General features: G+C 40.6%; 1 protein-coding gene across 21 annotated transcripts in view; it reads left to right on the top strand.

Annotated features, from left to right (window-relative positions):
- The window catches only part of TSNARE1 (t-SNARE domain containing 1), a 489936-nt gene that overhangs the window by 420602 nt on the left and 50422 nt on the right, over positions 1–18912 (top strand). For all 21 annotated transcript variants that reach the window (XM_075024058.1, XM_075024043.1, XM_075024060.1 and 18 more), the window contains one exon: positions 3094–3209. In XM_075024058.1, coding sequence (XP_074880159.1) covers positions 3094–3189 — 96 coding nt within the window. In that variant the 3' untranslated portion in view covers positions 3190–3209. The remainder of the gene's footprint in view (positions 1–3093; positions 3210–18912) is intronic.

Raw genomic sequence — 18912 nt, 5'->3', positions numbered from 1 at the left:
GCATTGGTGCCTTGAGTTATTAAAGACATAGGGATGTGTTTCTTTCTTTTCTCCCAACTTTCCTCAAGAATGACAGTGGTGACATTAAGACACTGTTGACAATCTCAGTTTGGCAATCAGGTTCTGCTAACCTAAACCAGAGATAATAACCAGAGTTTGTTACATGCAGTATTATTATGTACGCTGTTTATTATTGTATATTTATGTAATACTTAGGTGAGGGTGCCCATGCCATGGTCTGCAGGTCCCATCTGGTGAACAGAACAATCTGTCCAACCTGCTCTGTGCTAACAACTTTCTCCTCTGGTAAGGGCAGGGAATGGGTCGCTCACCAAAATTCAGGCTTGTCCTCTTCACAGAACAGAGTCGGTGAACTCCGTGGGGTGTCAAGTCATATGTGAAGGGATCCTTGCATTGCCCTTCCTGAATCAGTGTGTGCATCTGTACCTTGAGGGGAACTGCTGCCTTTTGCTCGTATATCTGTATTTTTCCACTTAAGTGACAAAAAGAAGCTGGGGGGTGCGGCCACTCTTCCTCAGTGTGCGTAGAAAAGGTTGTGTGATCAGGCAGGGCTCAGAAGCTCTGTTTCTATTGCTCCTCCAGCACGTACAGATTTATGACAGGAGACTAAAGGGACTTGAAGAACTGAACATTTTCCGTATTGAAATATAAAGTAAAGAAAGAACTAGGAATTAACAGGAGAATCCTGCAAACAGATTATACGTCTGTGACAGACGGTAATATTAAATCCACTAAGAGGTGTTGTAAACAGAGCAGGAATCATTATTCTGACTTACCAGCCCGGTAAGTGTCTCCTACTTTCTGATTAGTCTGTTAGTCTGTTTATGGTTGAGTTTTATGCTTGCTTTATGTTGGTTAAAAACAAGAAAGAAAGAAAAAAAAAAAAGGCAGAGGGGGACAGACTACATAAAGTGCAAAATAAGAGTGAATAGGACTTTGCAATGCCAGAAAGAGCAGAACAAGGGAAACTCTTTGCGAAGGGACTGATGGAAAAGCTGTCTGAAGTGATAACTGTACAGCCTTTGCAACTCGCATTTGGAGTGTTTGAGAGCACTGCTTGAAGCTAAATGACCCATTAGCATCCTCTGCTGACCAAACAAAGGCTCTGGCATTTTGGAAGTGGACAAGGACATATAGGTGTTTTAACATAGTCTGCAGTTTTAAGCAGCTGTTTCCTGGTTTGACTTGGAATTAATTAAGGTTAAGAGGAAAAAGGACTGTTCTCATGCACTCAGATTCCAGAATGCATTTTAGTTACCCCTCTAGAAATGAAGGCTGCAAGTGCAGAGCCACTACGAAGAAACATCACTTTGTGGGTGAAAAAAATTTGTTAGAGAGATACAGCCCTGATGCACCTGTATTCTCCCCCAAGAGTCATAGTAAACTGATTGAAAAGTGTGAGCAAATGGGTTGCCTCCAAGTAGGGTTTTGAGGAGGGGGAGATAGTGTCCCCCTGCACGCTCCTTCCTAGCATAGCTGACAAAAAGATCCTTCTTAACACATGCACATGGAATGATATATTTAGAGCACCTATTTTTTTTCCAACCCCGAAGACAACATTTCTGTGTGAGTAATTGAAAAGCAAATGGAGAGCCAAGATGAATCACTGATTATCTGCTGTGGAGGTAGGACAACACAGCATTTTAATTTGTTAAAAAATAATAATCAGGAAATCCACACTTTAATAAAAAACACCAGTTTGGTTGGTGATTGATTCTGGAGGAGAGGACAGGTCATGCATCACAGTTCCCTGCTGGAAGCACTTCTCCAGCTCTGCACAGCAAAATGGATGGGCCCTGGGAGGGCTGTGGGGGAATGAAGCACTGGGCTTTGGAGCACCGATGGAAGAGATAAGTCTCCTGTCACGTGCAGTGTAAGAAGCCAAAACATCTGTAGAACAAAATAGCTTGGGAACTATGGCTCTATGGGAAATGCTACGCGGTGCAGAAAGGCGTAAACCAGTTAGGGAAGGATCTGAGGCGGGCTAGGAGGGCTGATTACACCAGTTAGGGGAAGAATGGAAGGAAAAGTGGGTAACAGCAGTAATATTAACATAATCTCTCCTGTGAGAGTGCTGCTTCAGTTGTAAGAAAGTGTCCTGGTTTCAGCTGGGATAGAGTTAACTGTCTCCTAGTAGCTGGTACGGTGCTATGTTTTGAGTTCAGTATGCGAAAAATGTTGATAACACCGATGTTTGTGGTTGTTGCTAAGTAGTAAAAAACTCTGGACAAATGCAATTGGTTTATCAGGTCAAGATGGTATCATCAAGTCTGGTGGCTGGAGGACTGGTTGACCTGGTCTCAAGGAAAGTGTCTTGAGTTGACTCTGTTTCATTGAAGTTAGTTTTTGTGTGTGCGTGTGTGTTGGATAAGAGGATTACTGACACTGCAGGATCATGGAAACACCCTTCTTCTAATCTATCCAAAAGGGAGGAGAAGAAATTGAACTATCTGCAAAAGATTTTAAATGGGAAAAAACAACATTATGTCCATGGAGGTCACTGGGAAGGCTGATGGGTTTAAGTAGAAACAGACAACAAAATTAAAACCCTGTAGAATCTCTTTTCCCATATCTTAATTCAAATGAAATCAGGGTAGTTAATGCTGGAGGTACATTTGCCTACCCTGTAAACAGCCTGCCTTATTGCTTGACTACATTTCATTGCACAGCAGCATGGAGAGAGACTTCTTTATCTTAGAGGAGACAGTCTTCTCCTGGCAGCTGGAAAGCAGATTTGACACCCCCAGACCAAAACCACACTGAATAGCCTTACCCAAGTCCAGCCCTCCAAGCAGAGTCTGGAAATTCAGTGTGACACAAACAGTGATTTAAGCAGGAAGAAAATAGCATAGAGGAGGTGATTGTATTTAAGGGCAATTTTCACTGAAAAGGAAGAATCTGGATCGTCCAAAAGGATGAGTCAGTCTGAAAAAAGACAAATTTTCCATCTCATATTGACTTGTTTCAAACAGTCCTATCAATGGAAAAATAGCAAAATTTCTTCATGGATTTACCCTCCGTCTTCCCGTTAAACATCCATGCACTTATTTCTTTGTCTTTCTCCTCCTTTAGCTACGAGCCAGGAAGATGAAGTGCTGCCTTCTCGCTGTCGCGTTGGCCGTTCTGCTGTTCGTTGTCGTTATCATCGCCGTCTCTGTCAAGCACTGATCTGGCTATGATTTCCACAGGTAAAAGCCTTTAACTAAGTGTTTTGACATACTCTATAAGATGGTTGGGAGACAGTTTAGGAAGCTGATAATGGTAAGAAAAAATTATCTTAGCTTGCACGTTCAGGTGTGGCCTATGAAAATAATTTCCTTTAAAGGGTATTTGAGCTCAGAAATAGCATCTGTAGTGGATCCTTAAATCTAAGCCAAGGTGGTATTCAAACAAAACATCTTGTTCCCTTTTTCTCTGCTGTTTGCATTGTTTGATTTTATCTGGATCTCATAGGAATGCTAGTTAATGAATTCTAAATCCATATGAATTAAAGATGCAGAAGTGGTGCTAAAGACCCAAGACTGAAGCAGAGTTGCGGGCAACCCAACATCCCACAAATATGCTTAGATGTTCCAAAGTGCACCTACCTGCTGAGATGTTCCAAAGAGACCCTGGAGCCAAGCCCTCCTGAGGAGCAGGAAGACAAACAACTCTAGACTATAGTATGGACAAAAATAAAAATGGGTTTCTGGTGATCTTTGCTCTGGATCCACCCCTAAAAGGAGTGTTGGTCTGTAGTAGGGGGACTGGGCTGTAACCTTACCAAGATAGGGGAGTCGTCAATGCAACTTCATCCCACTAGTGGAGTTTAAGCTATAGTATGTTTTCTTTGTAAAGAATGTGCTTTATGTGTAAAGCATAAGACACATAAAAAGTTTTTCTTTTTTTTTCTGCCTCATTACCCTAGGAGAATGACTCATAAGTTCTTTCTGATAATCTCTGTCTGATACAAAGCATTTCTGGGTCTCTGCTTCTTTAGAAGGTCGCTAGGCCGTTATTCAAGGAGAGATTATTAGATTTACAGAATTTCTACCACCCCAAGGGTTCTGGCATTCCAGCTCTGCGTGCCTGCTGTGCATGGCAGGGTTTCTGACTGGTAAAGCCAGAACCCAAGAGTATCAATGGGATTTTTCCTGCAGACAGTAAGTAGGAGCCCTGAGGCAGAAAGCAATGAAGGGTGGGGAGAACTTTTTGGGTTAGAGAACTCTGCAAGTCTCTGTGGGACATGATAAAGCATGTGTGATATCACTCCTGTACTTGGATACTGCATTATACTGAAGCTTACTGGGACCTTTTACAATAATTTAAGCGGAGATTTCTTAGCCTGAACTATCCTCGGGAACCACCCTAGAGAAAACACAAAGGATTGATAGATTTTTTTTTTTTTATTGCTTTATTTTGCAAGAGTTCAGTGTTATTTGACAATGCTGTCTTTCCACCTGAAGATGAAGACATTGCCCTCTAATGTGCCTTCTTTCCACATCATGCTCTCAACTGAAACTAGCAGGGGGTTGGTTCAAAAAAAAAAATCACGGAAAGACGATCCTTCACACAAGGTGTACTTAAGCTTTGGAACTCCCTCAGGCATGACATTGTCGATGCCAAAATCTGGGTACAAGAAGGAATTGTACAAATCCATGAAAGAAAAAATCTGTTGAAGGATGTCAAGTACCATCTCACTGTTTTGGGATTCAGATGACCATGAGCCCTATATTATTGCTAGGAGAAATAGCTGTAAATGCTTCTCTACACTTGTGTGCTTACTTAGGTATTTGGCCAGCACTGAAGCGAGGACAATATCAGTGAGATAGACATTTAGCTTGATCAAATATGGATGTTCTTATGGCACATATATATATATATATATAAATATATATAAATTCTACATGTAATTTTATCCCTCTCTTACATAAGAAACGCTGCTTACAGGGACAGATAGTAGTCCCTCCTGCTGATTTAAATGTAGAGAAACTACAATAATTTTAGTTGTATTACTCTGTTTTTACTCTGCATTAGTGTGATTTGAGAATGTAATCTATCATGATAATCTATAATATAATAAAATTTCTTTTATATTTAGTTAAATACTCCTATCTACTAGAAATCACAAATCTTATCAACAGTTGACTCAATCTAGACACATTTTAATCTAAATCCCTTAAGTAGAGAAAGTCAGAGAACTAAAATATTCTTACAATAAAACTCCATTGGAAAACTAGAGTTAATCTTCAGTTAAGAGATCCATGTCTAGAGGGAAGTGAACCTAGAGATACTAATGAAAGCCCTAGGAAAAATATAATGCTCTACTTTTCATCATCACTTGTGAAACTAATTATTAAGCTTCTAAAACATGAGTTACTCTGCAGTAATACAAAAGTAGGCAAAGCCTGCATTGAGTTATACTGGAACAAGTATGCCTTCTGATCATTATAAACTGTTCTTAATCGAGATCGGCCCCAAATGGTGTGCAGCAGATTTCACACTTATATTTTGATGATTTCCAAAATGGAACATTTTCAGAATTTCCATGTCCGTAGTGAACATTTTTACTATTCTGAATTGCAACACAAATGAATTTTAAAATATCAGTGGATCTAAAGTTTCAACTACCTCAACAAACTGTTTCACATAAAACTGTCTTACATGCTTTAAGGAGATAGAGAACAGCTGGGTTTTAACGTATAACAGCTCTACATGACCATTCAGGGAAAATAAAGGGAAGAAAGCAAGCTAGGGAACTAGTTACAAAATACTCTGATTGGCACAGGACACATAACTGAATAAAATCCCAAGTTTAGTAATGACTGGCCAGAACTTCCATTTAACATGTCATCAAAGAGTTTGCTCTGTGCTGGATCAGTAAGGAGCCAAAAGAAACAGCACCAGCCGCCCCATTCAAGCGGTTTAAGTCCCATTTGCATGATATTCAAGGTAGGCTTCTTTAGCTTTCATAAGTACAGCCACAATGAGAAATCTGAAGGTCACTATTCAGTGTGATAAAGAAAGGATGCTAGCATCTATGATCACTAATGATTGTTATGATCATTAACATATAAAGTCGTCTTTTTTTTCTTTCTGTTTGTACTTTTGCAGTAATGATACTAAATCAACGGTTCTTCTCAAAAGGACAAAAAAAGCACTCTTTTTTTCCCCACCACAAATCAGACATGTCTTTGGCAGACAAGCCTATTCCTTCCATAGGAAAGGTCTCTTTATGAATCTTGAAAAGTAAAAAGCACTTTTTCCCATGAGTTTCTGAAGCAGTGGTGGCATCATCTGCTGCTGTCTCAGAGAGACCAGCTGTTCAGGAGAGCTCTAAGCCCTGACTTCTGCTTGTCGAGGTCCCTGCCATAAGTATGTCACTTCTCCCTTGGGGCAGTTTTTTTTCTGGCAGAGGGAGAGACGTGCATCTACGGAGGATGCAGAGAAACTCCTGGAGACTTATGTTTGTACATTTGTTTGCTGACACCTCAGGAAAATAGCCCAGGAACTTTTGGGTCACATTGCTCATATGGTAGCAACATTGCAGCTGCTCTTTTTGCTCTTATGGTACAACATCAGTAAACATCTTAAAAGGACAGTATCACAGTAGCAGTCTGAAAAACGTCCCTCCTTTAACAATGTCTTTGTCTAGTGTTAGCCTAGATAGAGTAGAATATTTGCAGTTGGAAGGGACCTACAATGATCATCTAATGTCCTGACCAATTCAGGGCTGACCAAAAATTAAAGCATGTTATTAAGGGCATTGTTCAAATGCCTCTTAAACGCTGACAGGCTTGGGGCATCGACCACCTCTCTAGGAAGCCTTCTCCAGTGTTTGACCACCCTCTCGGTAAAGAAATGCTTCCTGATGTCCAGTCTAAACCTCCCCTGGTGCAGCTTTAAACCATTCCCACGCATCCTACCACTGGATCCCAGGGAGAAGAGCTCAGCACCTCCCTCTTCCCCTCCTCAGGAAGCTGTAGAGAGCAATGAGGTCACCCCTCAGCCTCCTATTCTCCAAACAACACAAACCCAAAGTCCTTAGCTGCTGCTCATAGGACATTCCTTCCAGCCCTGTCACCAGCTGCGTTGCCCTCCTCTGGATGCATTCAAGGACCTTCACATCCTTTTTAAATTGTGGGGTCCAGAACTGCACACAGTATTCAAGGTGAGGCCATAGCAATGTTGAATACAGCGGGATAATCATCTCCTTTGACTGGCTGGTTCTACTGGGTTTGATGGACCCCAAGTTGTGGTTTGCCCTCTTGGCTGCCAGGGCCCACTGCTGACTCCTGTTGAGCCTGCTGTCAACCAGCACCCCCAGATCCTTTTCTGCAGGGCTGCTCTCCAGCCACTCCTCTCCCAATTTATATTTGTGTCCAGAGTTACTCTGCCCCAGGTGGAGAACCTGGCATTTGCTCTTGTTAAATTACATGCCATGAATGATTGCCCAATGTTCCAGTCTATCTAGATTCCTCTGCAAGGCCTCCTGTTCCTCAAGAGAGTCAACAGCACCTCCCAGTTTGGTATCATCAGCAAACTTGCTAATGGTGCATTCAACTCCTGCATCCAGATCTTTGATAAATACATTGAACAGGACTGGCCCTAGAATTGAACCCTGAGGAACACCGCTGGTGACAGGTCACCAGTCAGATGTAGCCCCGCTCACTACAACCCTTCGAGCTTTGTCCTTCAGCCAGTTCTTCACTCAACACACCATGAACCACTCATCATCCCACAGCTAGACATCTTGTCCAAGAGGATGCTGTGAGGAACAGTACCAAAAGCCTTACTAAAATCCAGAAAAACTACATCCACTGACTTCCCTTCATCCACTAGGTGGGTGACCCTGTCATAGAAGGTGTCCTGGTTTTGGTGGGGATAGAGTTAATTTTCTTCCTAGTAGCTGGTATAGTGCTATGTTTTGGGTTCAGTATGAGAAGAATGTTGATAACACACTGATGTTTTCAGTTGTTGCTAAGTAGTGTTTAGACCAAGTCAAGGTTTTTTCAGCTTCTCATGTCCAGCCAGCAAGAAGGCTGGAGGGGCACAAGAAGTTGGGAGGGGACACAGCCAGGGCAGCTGACCCAAACTGGCCAATGGGGTATTCCATACCATGTGACGTCATGTCTAGTATATAAACTGGAGGGGGCTGGCCTGGGGGGATCACTGCTCGGGAACTAGCTGGGCATCGGTCAGTGAGTGGTGAGCAATTGCATTGTGCATCACTTGTTTTGTATATTCCATTTCTTTTATTGTTATTAATGTCATTCTATTATTGTTATTATTATCATTATTATTTTCTTCTTTCTGTCCTATTAAACTGTTCTTATCTCAACCCACGAGTTTTACCATTTTTTCTTCTGATTCTCTCCTCCATCCCACTGGGTGGGTGGGATTGAGTGAGCAGCTGCGTGGTGCTTAGTTGCTGGTGGGGTTAATCCATGACAGACGGATATCAAATTAGTTAAACAGGACTTTCCTTTTGTGAACCCATGTTGACTGTGCCTGATGATTGCATTATTCTTTAAATGCCTTTCAATAGTACCTAGTAAAACTTTCTCCATAGTTTTTCCAGCAACTGAGGTTAGACTAACAGGCCTAACCTTGCTTCCAGAGATCATACAGTTTCTTTTTCCTCTTGAGCTCCACAAAGGGTTCCCAGTTCATGGACACAGAAGATAGATCTTCTGTATCCTCCTTTTGATGCATTTGGATGAGTGCACAGCTACACAAAGTGACAATCAAGACTGCTAGAATCCTAATGCTTAAGCATTCTTTATAGGAAAAAATAGGTGACAAATTTTGAGAAAGATGCTGCATGTATTTGGCAGCTGGAAAATATCCTTTCCAATGACAATTTAATCATTTCAATCTAGTTAGACAAAGAAAGAAAGAATAGAAGATTACTTGGCTACTCTGCGCCCTTTCCTTGGAAGAAGCCATTGCAACAGAAGGTGCAAGAAGATGCAAGAAGTTTCCCTGTTTACAAGATACACTTCAGCCAGACAAAGGTTACTGGACTGAGCACATGGACTTTGTTATATAAATTCCTTAAACCCTGTAGACTTACTGTTCTTCCCACCTTTAGAATCTGCCTGTGAATAAAGAGGCAGGAGTCCAGAGGAGTAAAACAGTGTTTTCCGTCTTGGTAGCTGGTGCAATCGTTGACAGTGATGCACAGCTATGGAAGAGCAGAACAACAGGCAAGTGTACAAGTGATCATTCAGCAGAATATTCTCCCAGCCTTCAGTGACTTGACCTCAAAGGCTTCCTGATCCAGGAAGTTATTTAATCTTTAACAGCCATGTTAACTTGACCAGTTGCATTTTGAACCATCATAAACTTTAAAATGGGAAATACCCTGAGCAAGGAATTCCACTCTAATTACAATCAACATGTCATCTTTAATGTATGGCTAAAAATCCATCTTAGCCAGCGTCTCTAGAGCAGGGCTGTGGTCCATACTTGAAAGCAATAATCAGGTATCTGTTTCCTGAATATGCAACCCTCTTGTTTTGAGTTTAAATTGAATTAATTATCATATAAAAACAGAAATTATTGTTTTAATTTGGATCATTTTTTCCCTTCTTTGCAATCACAATTTTCCTTGCCTAATTTATTTACAGGCTTATTAGGTGGTCAAATGTTTTCTGTAACCTAATCGATGAGGATGAGGTTCAGACAGCTGATTTTATGCAGTCCGTCTCTGGTGTTTGTTTTTTCCTCCCTTACAGACCTTAAGTTTTTTGGATTGGGGTTCGTTTTTTTCAGTACCTCATGCACTACAGTGTCCCTGTGTGCTGTACCCCTGGCAACGCAGTAAGAATCATAAAACCTACACTTGTAGTCACTGCATGTGCATGGAGGAGCAGAGAAATGCCCCTTCATGCAATCTGGCCTAGGGAAGTAAAAAGCATCTTCACCTCAGAGTTTGAAGTCTCGGAGTTCGAAACCAGGACAGCAGACGAGCTTTCTGCAAAATTGGATTTTGCTAGGTGAGCCTCAGCCCCTTCTGATGTCATTAGTGCTGCACCTTTTTCCTCATAGCAGCAGACATCCAAGTAGGGCATAAAGCACCACGTGGAGCCAAGAAGAAGTTCTTCCAAAGCAGGGCACATCAATAACACACCAACAAATGCAATCAGAGCCCGTATCTGTCGGGGTCACGAAGGCTGTAGGTGGCAGAGAAGGAAAGATTGACAAGTGGCTTTGTCGTCCTTGGCATTTACAGTTCTGTCATTCCTTCCCAGCAGGAGACAAGTCTGGGCAACGTCTTCTGACACTCGCAATGGAAATTTTGACATTTGCATCTCTTGCCTGGCAATGTCAGGTTGTAAGACCAGAGCAGTTCCTACTCGGTGTTGAACAGAGCAATAATTCAACCTAATGAACGTTGTAAATAAGGGCAAAACATAGACAGGTTTGTTTCATGATATTGCTTTTGCCTTTTAAATTGATATCATGGGGCCGGATTTACTTAGTGTCTCTTTACCACATGTCCATATATGGCTTAATAGCTATGGGAGTGGCTCAGTTTTCAAGCTTTTTTCAGTTTCTCAAGCCCTGAAATGATCATAATATTTTTGACAGCTGTCATTCAAATTCTAAAATAATTCACCCCTCTGCCCTGGCTGTGGCATTGCTGCCAAGTTTGCTCTGTAGCACAATCAGGAAGCAATAACACTGCGATATCTGATTTGGGTTTTTTTTTTCCTGTTTCCTATTATTTTGAAAAGATTCCTACATTTATAGTCAGGTGTCAATTCTTGTCAATTCGATTCTTGTCTTTTAGTCTATAATTAATTGCTTGGATCCTGGCATCCTTGCTCAATTTTTGCTTAGGTAGGAAGACAGGTACATCCTGATTCTGCAGTAAGTTTTATGCTTCAAATTTAAATGAGTCAAAAATGATACCTGAATTTTCAATGATTAATATATAAGGGGTCTGGTTTTAAGATTTCACCCAGTTTCTTAAATTAAGCTAGCTTTTACATTCTTGAAGACTCTCCTGATTCCAATGACCATGTCTGTGCTTCTCTTAGCTAAATTATTTCCCTGACAGCCAGTTAAAATCTGAGATACAGACAGGTAGAAGAGGGAAATGATTACCAGTAGAAAATGAAATTTTGAGAGAGAAGAGTCTGCTTTATGCAAAAAATCCTTCAAGGTAACAGGGCAAGAAAGGCAAAAGTGCCAGTAAAAAGGTAGATTTGTTTCTAAGAAGTTCTCTGAGTTTTCACCACTTATACACACCTCTTCCAAACCTTCAAACAGATGAATGTCTTGATGGGACATCACATGATCATGTTGAATGCATTTCAGGTTGACCTTGATTGTTGTCCATCTGCATGCTATTTGGTCTTTACAAGTGTCACATAATGCCAGGTCATTAATTCTACTGTGAAAGAGAGCTAAGGGAGGATGTATTATGTTGCCTTTGCCTTTAACTTGAGAGTCCACATGTAGACAGTTCCTGCAGCTCAATTAACGAGTAGTAACTTGAATTCATTGATTTGAATCCAAAGTCAGTAAGACTTCCGAGCAGTCAGCAGCTTGCTTCATCACGTCTCAGGTTTCTACACTGGTTTTTGCAATGGGTAGGAAAATGGAGTACTCCCACTGAGTGGCTGCGCACAGTGCTGACTCTTCAGATGGATGGCAAGTCTTTGATCGGAGCTTCCCGAAGCAATCTGCAAACGTTAATTATTGATGCTTTCTAATGCTTTTAAACTTGAGCTATGATGACACACCTCTAAGGACCTGACAGAAGAAGCGAATCTTCAGTGCATTCAATTTGAACTGCCAGAAACAACACAAAACTGGCCATACTGATTCAGGCCAATGGTCTCTCTGGCCTCATATACTGTGTCTTTCACAGGTACTTAAGGAAAGACCATGTGAAAAGAAGAAAGAATATCAGCTAGAATTGTGGACAGCACCAGTCATTCCTTTAACTGCCTAAATATGGCTTCAGGTGCCTAAAATTTAGGTTCCAACTTGGAAAAGATTGTCATAAGTGTATGTGTAAAATCTTTGAATGAGTCGGTAGCAAATGTCCTCTTCCCTATAGATAGTCTCATTTCCTGAGGAGCAGTGATGTCTGGTGGAGGGAGCAGTTGGTGTTTACAGTACGATTAATGGCTCAGGAGGGTTTTCTGAGGCATAAATCAGTAGCCCCCAGGAGAAGGGAGGATTAGGCTCTTTATAAGAGTGACACAGAGTTATAAACTGCTCCCACGTCACTCCACCACTGTTAGTTGACATTTTCAGTTGGCAATGCTTGAATTATCTGTCTCATCAAACCCCAAACTACAGTGAGATTTTGGTGTTGTGAGAGGGACGAGAGCAGAAAAGAGCAGCCCAAGAGAGTCCATCTTTCATCCCGGTGCCCCTTGGCTCTGGGGTAAGTGGACTTTCAATGAAGGTGTTTGGTTCTTTTTGATAAGGTTAAAACAGTTTATTCTTCTCTGGAGAGCAATTCCTCTTGACCTGGGGATGATGGGAAGATGGGTAAGTTTGGTGTCGTTGAGTGCAGAGCTTGGAGGGGGGGGACGAGGAGGCCCTGAGTGGCCAGTTCTATGCTAGCAGGTATTGATCTGACAAAAGCCACAAATTCTATATGTTTCATCACAATTTCAGTCTCAGATGGTTCTGTGATATTTTAAAGCCTTTATATGTGAAAGAGAAAGTTTGAAAAAGAGGTCTCTGATGCTGGCAAACAATACACAGATCTTCACTTTCCCTACTCATAATATTAAAGTACTGTTATTGTTCTTTGTCTTTTCTCCCTAAGTAACTTAGAAATCCAATCTTAACAAACTTTGTTTTTCTATTGGAACAACACAGACACTGGAATTATGGCAACTTTCTATCTCCAAAATCAGTAGCAAAGACGGAATCTGTATGTTGCTTTTCCCTTTCTGTGGACATGCACACGGTAGTATTATATAGAAGCTTTGAGGACATCAGGTTTTGATAAACTTAAATACTCTACCTATCTGATTCTTGAGATGGAAATGTAAAAAAAAAAAAAAAATTGTCTCCTAAGACAGGGAGGCTGTATCGGGTCTGGCTGAGATGGAGTTAATTTTCCATGTAGCAGCCCTCATAGCGATGTGCTTTGTGTTGGTAGTTAGAAAGGTGTTGGTATCACACCAGTGTTTTGGCTACTGCTGAGCAGTACTCGCACAGCCCCAAGGCTGTCTCTCCAACATTCCCCCCGCCTCACCCCAAAAGGCCAGTAGGACGGGGGTGGGCAAAATCTTGGGAGAGGACACAGCCAGGACAGCTGACTCAAACTGACCAAAGGGATATTCCATACCATACGATGTCTGCTCAGCAATAAAAGCCAAGAGAAAGGAGGAAGAGGGGGGGCTTTCATTATTACGTTTGTCTTCCAGAACAACCATTATGCGTAATGATGCCTTGCTTCCCATGAAGTGGCTGGACATTGCCTGCTGATGGGAAGTAGAGAATAAATCTTTACTTTTCCTTTGCTTCTGCGCACAGCCTTTGCTTTTGCTTTATTAAACTGCTTTTATCTCGACCCATAAGTTTTTTTCCACCTTATTTTCTCCCTCCCCCCCCCCCCTCCTGCTGAGAAGGGGAGGGATAGAGCAGCTTAGTGGGCACCTGGATTCCAGCCAAGGTCAACCCACTGCGGAATCTCCTAAGTTTTCTTGGGAATAGGGCAGCACATAGTTCAGCAGTGCTATTCACTAAATGACAGGATATGATTCTCATTGGTATACAAGCTGCTTGAAAGTGTTACATGACTATTATCCTTGGTGGTGCTGTTAAAGCAAAGTAATTTTGGATCGGTGTTCTCTGGAAGAAAACCCGAAAACCAGCACAGGAGTTTTTCTTTTATAACAGTGTGTTAAAGAAGAAATATTTTGTCAGTTTAGCTAGAGAAACTAGTGTCCCAGCAGGGAAGACTCTTAAAAGAGCAGTACATCTGTGATTATCTCTTCATGAAGAAAGATTAATTTAGAGAGGGCAGTGTGTTGGGTGTTAGTCGTGCCTCTCCGAGGGGTCACGTGCAGTGATGGAGATGGGAAGATTGTTCTGCCTCTTCAGTGCCACAACCTCAAGTTCTATCTTGGGGAACTGCAGCCTAAACAACGGGATGTTCAACAGATTGGTTAGCATTTCAGTGTCATAGGAAAAATATTACAAGCGATAAAATATACTCACTGAAGTGCTGTGCTTTATCGCAGTAATCTCCACTGAAGCCCTGGTGGTGGTCAACCTAGTTGGAAGATGCCCTCATCCCACGATGTGCTGTAACTTGTTAGGTACTCCTCTGCAACCAAGTTACTCTTTCCAAGAAACTGTAATGATCTGGGAGATATTCTTTAAACGTGAGAGTGAACTCCAAGGGTAGAGGGCTTATTCAAGGCTGGTTTTGTGGCCCCCCTTTTCTTCCTAGGCCTTCATTAACATGAAAACAATAATAAAAAAAAAAATCTAAAAATCCCAAATAACTTCAGACCTGACTGAGTTATAACGTAATGGTTACCATGTCTTTATTAGTTATCTACACCATTGGTAGATCTTAGAAATACCCACATTTTGATAATATATAGTCTGTTCAATATATAAATAATAAACTCCTAATTGCCTTTATCTCTCTGATGTGAGATTCTCAAACCATCTTTAAAAAGAGAATTATAACTCCACCGTACTCAGTGAATTTTCTGAAATATCCCTTGTAGTTTCATTAGGCTTTAATAGGAGTTGGAATCTGCTTCACAACAACCTTTCATTTACAGAATATATTTCAGCTCTCAAAATAGGCTTTTTAGATGTATCTGGAAAAGGAACCTTTTGACTTTAGTAGTCATTAAAGAAATAACTGTCTTTATTTCCTAAAAAACTGCTGGAGAGATGTCTTTTTTACTTCTGAGTTTGGTAAGGAAGTTGCTTAAGCTTTGACAGGCTATTAATTCCCCAATTAATAGCCATATTTTAACACTGAAATGGGCTTTTTACATTACAGTGTTGAATGACTTTGCTATATAGTGCATAAACCATTTCATTTCTCTCACAAGTAGGTCATCAGGAATTACTATGTTGAGGTCTTGAACAAAAAGACACCATATTTACAACTGTGCATCTCAAATGAATCTTATCATCCCAACTCGGAAGGCGGGCAAAGTTTCTTGTCACCGAAACGATGAACAAGGTGGAGTGGAGGTAGAGCATTTCAATTTTCACATTACTGTGATTGATTGAATTACCTCTTGTTAGCTGAACGGCTATAGTTGTACAGCCTGCTGAGAGTGCAGAGGAAAATGCATTAAGTTTTGAATGTCATGTCATCAAAACATGCTAAGAATAACATCCCATCCATTGCTGCCTCTCAGCTGACAAGCAGTAACTCATTAAAGAGCAGTAATCTGATCCCTTTTGATTGTCTGCCTAGTCTTTAGATAAAAAAAAAAGCTATATTTTCTGTGGAATATTTTCAAGGCCTCTGCTTTTTCCTTCTTAAAGTTTGAGAGTTCTACAGTGCTTGGGGAAGAAGAGCCACGCAACAGCAATATCTTGAGCACCCTCTGCACAGCTTTGGATGGGAGGGATTTTTGAAATGAGGGTAGAAGAAAGCCTACCCAATTTTAGGCTAGGGTGATAACTGTCTGCAGATGCTCACGGCTGTGGCTGGTCAGGTCTCAAGCACCTCTAAGGATGGAGATGCCACAAATTCTCTAAGCAACCTATTCCAGTGTTTGTCCGCCCTCACAGTAAAAAAGAGTTTCTTTCTTATGCAAAAGTGGAATTTCCTCTATTTCAACTCCTGCAAGGATTTTTTTTTTTGATGTTTAGTACTGTGCCTTGTAAGAGTTTGCTATGTGAAGAGGCATTCTTGTCGATTATTTCAAACAAAATTGTTCTTAGTTTTGTAACTACCGTTTGTATTATGTTTACAACATGCAATTAAGGATTCCTATTAAATGTTCTGTACAAGGCAGATCCCAATGACCAATATTTATTTACATTTTTTCCAGAACACAGCATTAAAAAGACTATAGATGAAAAATTTAATGCAAGAGAGAAGCTATAAAACCTGCATTTATTGGCCTAGGAAGTTTTCTCTTTTGACACACAAATATTGCTGTGGGGTGATAGACACACAAATTTCCTGGAATCTCTTTAATTTGTAGCAACCTCTCCTTTATTAAATTATATATTCCAAAGGATATCTTGTTAACGACCAGTAGATGGCAAATATATTCTCTAAGCTTATTAGTACAGAAATAATTGTAAGTGGCTGCTATAGTTCATTAAGGCTTATTTATTTTATAGTTCATTAAGGCTAATTTTATAAGTATAAAATATATTTAATAGCCATTTTTGCCTGTTTTTTATGTTTCTCTGCCATCTACTGCTAGCAATAGGTTCTGATTCTATTCTTTGGTCCTAGATAATTTGCCACTGTGTTTACTGTGAACTGCTTAGTGATAGCTTTTAATCAACAGTTTTGCTGGGCAGCAGCAGATGCTAATCTTCAGCCAGGCACATATTCAGTTATTTATGTTTTTCCTGGGTCAAAAGGGCCAGTTAGTATGATCTCTGATCTCTTGATCCAGCACACTGGAAGTTCACCTTGCTTTATGGACAGAAATTTCTCTTAGAGTATACATGTGATCAAAAATTTCAGTAACTTGATTCTGTGAGTGCCTTGAAGCCCAGAATAGATTTGATTTACACATAAAAAGTTGTACCATGGGAGTAAAAAGGAATGTGGGTAGTTTTATTTTTGGTTTGGGTTTTTCATTTTATTTTTATTGATAGCGTAATAGTATTAGTAAAATTCTTTAAAATAAGTTCTAGAACTGTTAATGTATAGTATATTGTTTAATATAAACAAAGCTTATCACAGTGGTTTAACATACGGTTAAACCCACAAGTCTGGAGAGCCAATTTTCCAGGCGGGATTTGAGCTATATATTCTTTTGTTGCTGTTTGTAATGAGCTGTTGTAATACTGAGTTTTCTTCTGCCCTTTGCTCAGTATCTTACTGAGCCAGAGGGTACCTGGTTTCTCCATGGCAGATATGGGCTCGATAGGTACTTCATTGCCACAGGTCGATTTTTCATGGCTCAGGTTTTCCAACAGATCGCAAGGGAACATTCTGCATCTCTAATGCAGTCCTGATTTTGATGTGAAGACAAACTAAAGAGCAACTTTACCTTAAATCTAATCAAATTATCTTGGAGACAGACTGATACACAACTTGGTAAAGGGAACGCCCGCATCAGCTCAGACATGAGGGAGAGGGAGGAATCTGTCTGTTATTTTTTTTTTCTTATGCTCTTTCCATTTTCAATGAATACTTAAGTATTTATTGATGAAAATACCAGAATTGGAGCATACTGCCTCTCATTCCTGTGTCTTTGCTATCAAGCAATGGAACTGTCCCTGTTTAATGTCTGTCTCAGCAGACATTTACATATTTGAAACAGTGAAGCAACTACAAAACAAATTAAACAGTGGCCCCTTCTGCATGTCTCGTACCCCCCTGACTTATGGTAGAAATCCATAGTTCAAATCCTTGATCTGGGTTTGAATTCCCATCTAACCATGTAAGACTGACACCAGAAGGAATACTATGAGGAGTACTAAGCTGTTTTCCTCCCTTCTTGTGGGATTAGAGGAACCAATGTGACAGTATTCGGGAGTACTCAAAGGCACAGACAGTCGTTTCTGTCATTCATTTGCACAGGGATACAGCAAAATTTGAGTCTCATTCAACTGCTGGCAAATGTAGGAGAGGAAAGGTAGTCATCTTAGGACACATTTTTTTTCTAAATTTGTGGATATACTGAATTTTATAATCTGCTGACATCTTTGGTTTATCATGCTGTGTTCAAGTGGTAATTTCAATACAAGTTTTTGTTGTGAGAATTTCATTTTGGTAAAGTCAACACGTTCATCCTTTGCTAAACCATACATAGACACGTATGTGCACACACATGCACCCAAAACCTTACCAACAGAAAAATAACCCTGAAGGTGGGTGGGTGGAACAAGCTCATAGGAATGATTACAGTAAGGGATAAAAGTAATAACTGTTTCAGTTATGAAAAGGAATGAAAGAGCATGAGGTTAATGAGCAACCAGCCTTCTCTTCCATTTCCTTGGAGATGAGGGACAAAGTACTGACAGTCTTTAGCATTGTGTACATGCTTTTGTGTGTATATTTGGTATATGTGTTTTTCTGTTCTTATGTGCATCAGATCCTCTGTTGCAAATGGTCTAGTTTCACTATGAAATATCTTGCAAATTGGATACTGTTGGTTTCAGTTGCTTAATACAAAAAAAGCACTTTAAGTTTACTTTCTGTTGTTGTGATTAAGCCCTGAATGCTTTCCCTTTTCATTGAAAACATTTTTATAAAACAAAGAGATGGCCACTCTTGTTGTTTGTATTGTTTGCAATGAGTGGTCATGAGGGCTGCTTTTGTCTAAACACCCAAGAAGTTAATGAGCTTACTTCTATGGGAACAGAAAATCTCATTGTGAGTCCATATAATCCTTTTTTCTGGTAAGATCTTGGTGCCTACAGATACAGTAGAGAAAAGCTCCTCAGTAGCCAGGAAAGCAGATTTCCATCTCCCAGGTCACTCCACCACTTTCCTTCTCTCATCCTTTATGAGATTGAAATTCAAGATTAAGACAGGTATTTTGGATGTCAACGCACCTCCATGAGAGCCAGGTATTCTGAACTCCCCTTAGAGCCAGTGAAGATCTGGACAATGAAGCCTGGACAGCAATTCATCTGCCCACTTCGAAGGGATCAGTGCGCTTGTCCACACAGATATATATCTATTGTCATTTAAATTTCCCCAGGCTATGTCACCTGGATCCCAGCTGTCATTCCAGAAGGGCATGGGTATCACTT

The sequence above is a fragment of the Buteo buteo genome, chromosome 3, assembly GCF_964188355.1.
Source record: "Buteo buteo chromosome 3, bButBut1.hap1.1, whole genome shotgun sequence".
In the NCBI taxonomy this organism is placed as follows: domain Eukaryota; kingdom Metazoa; phylum Chordata; class Aves; order Accipitriformes; family Accipitridae; genus Buteo; species Buteo buteo.
This window is presented reverse-complemented; position numbering and strand designations above follow the sequence as displayed.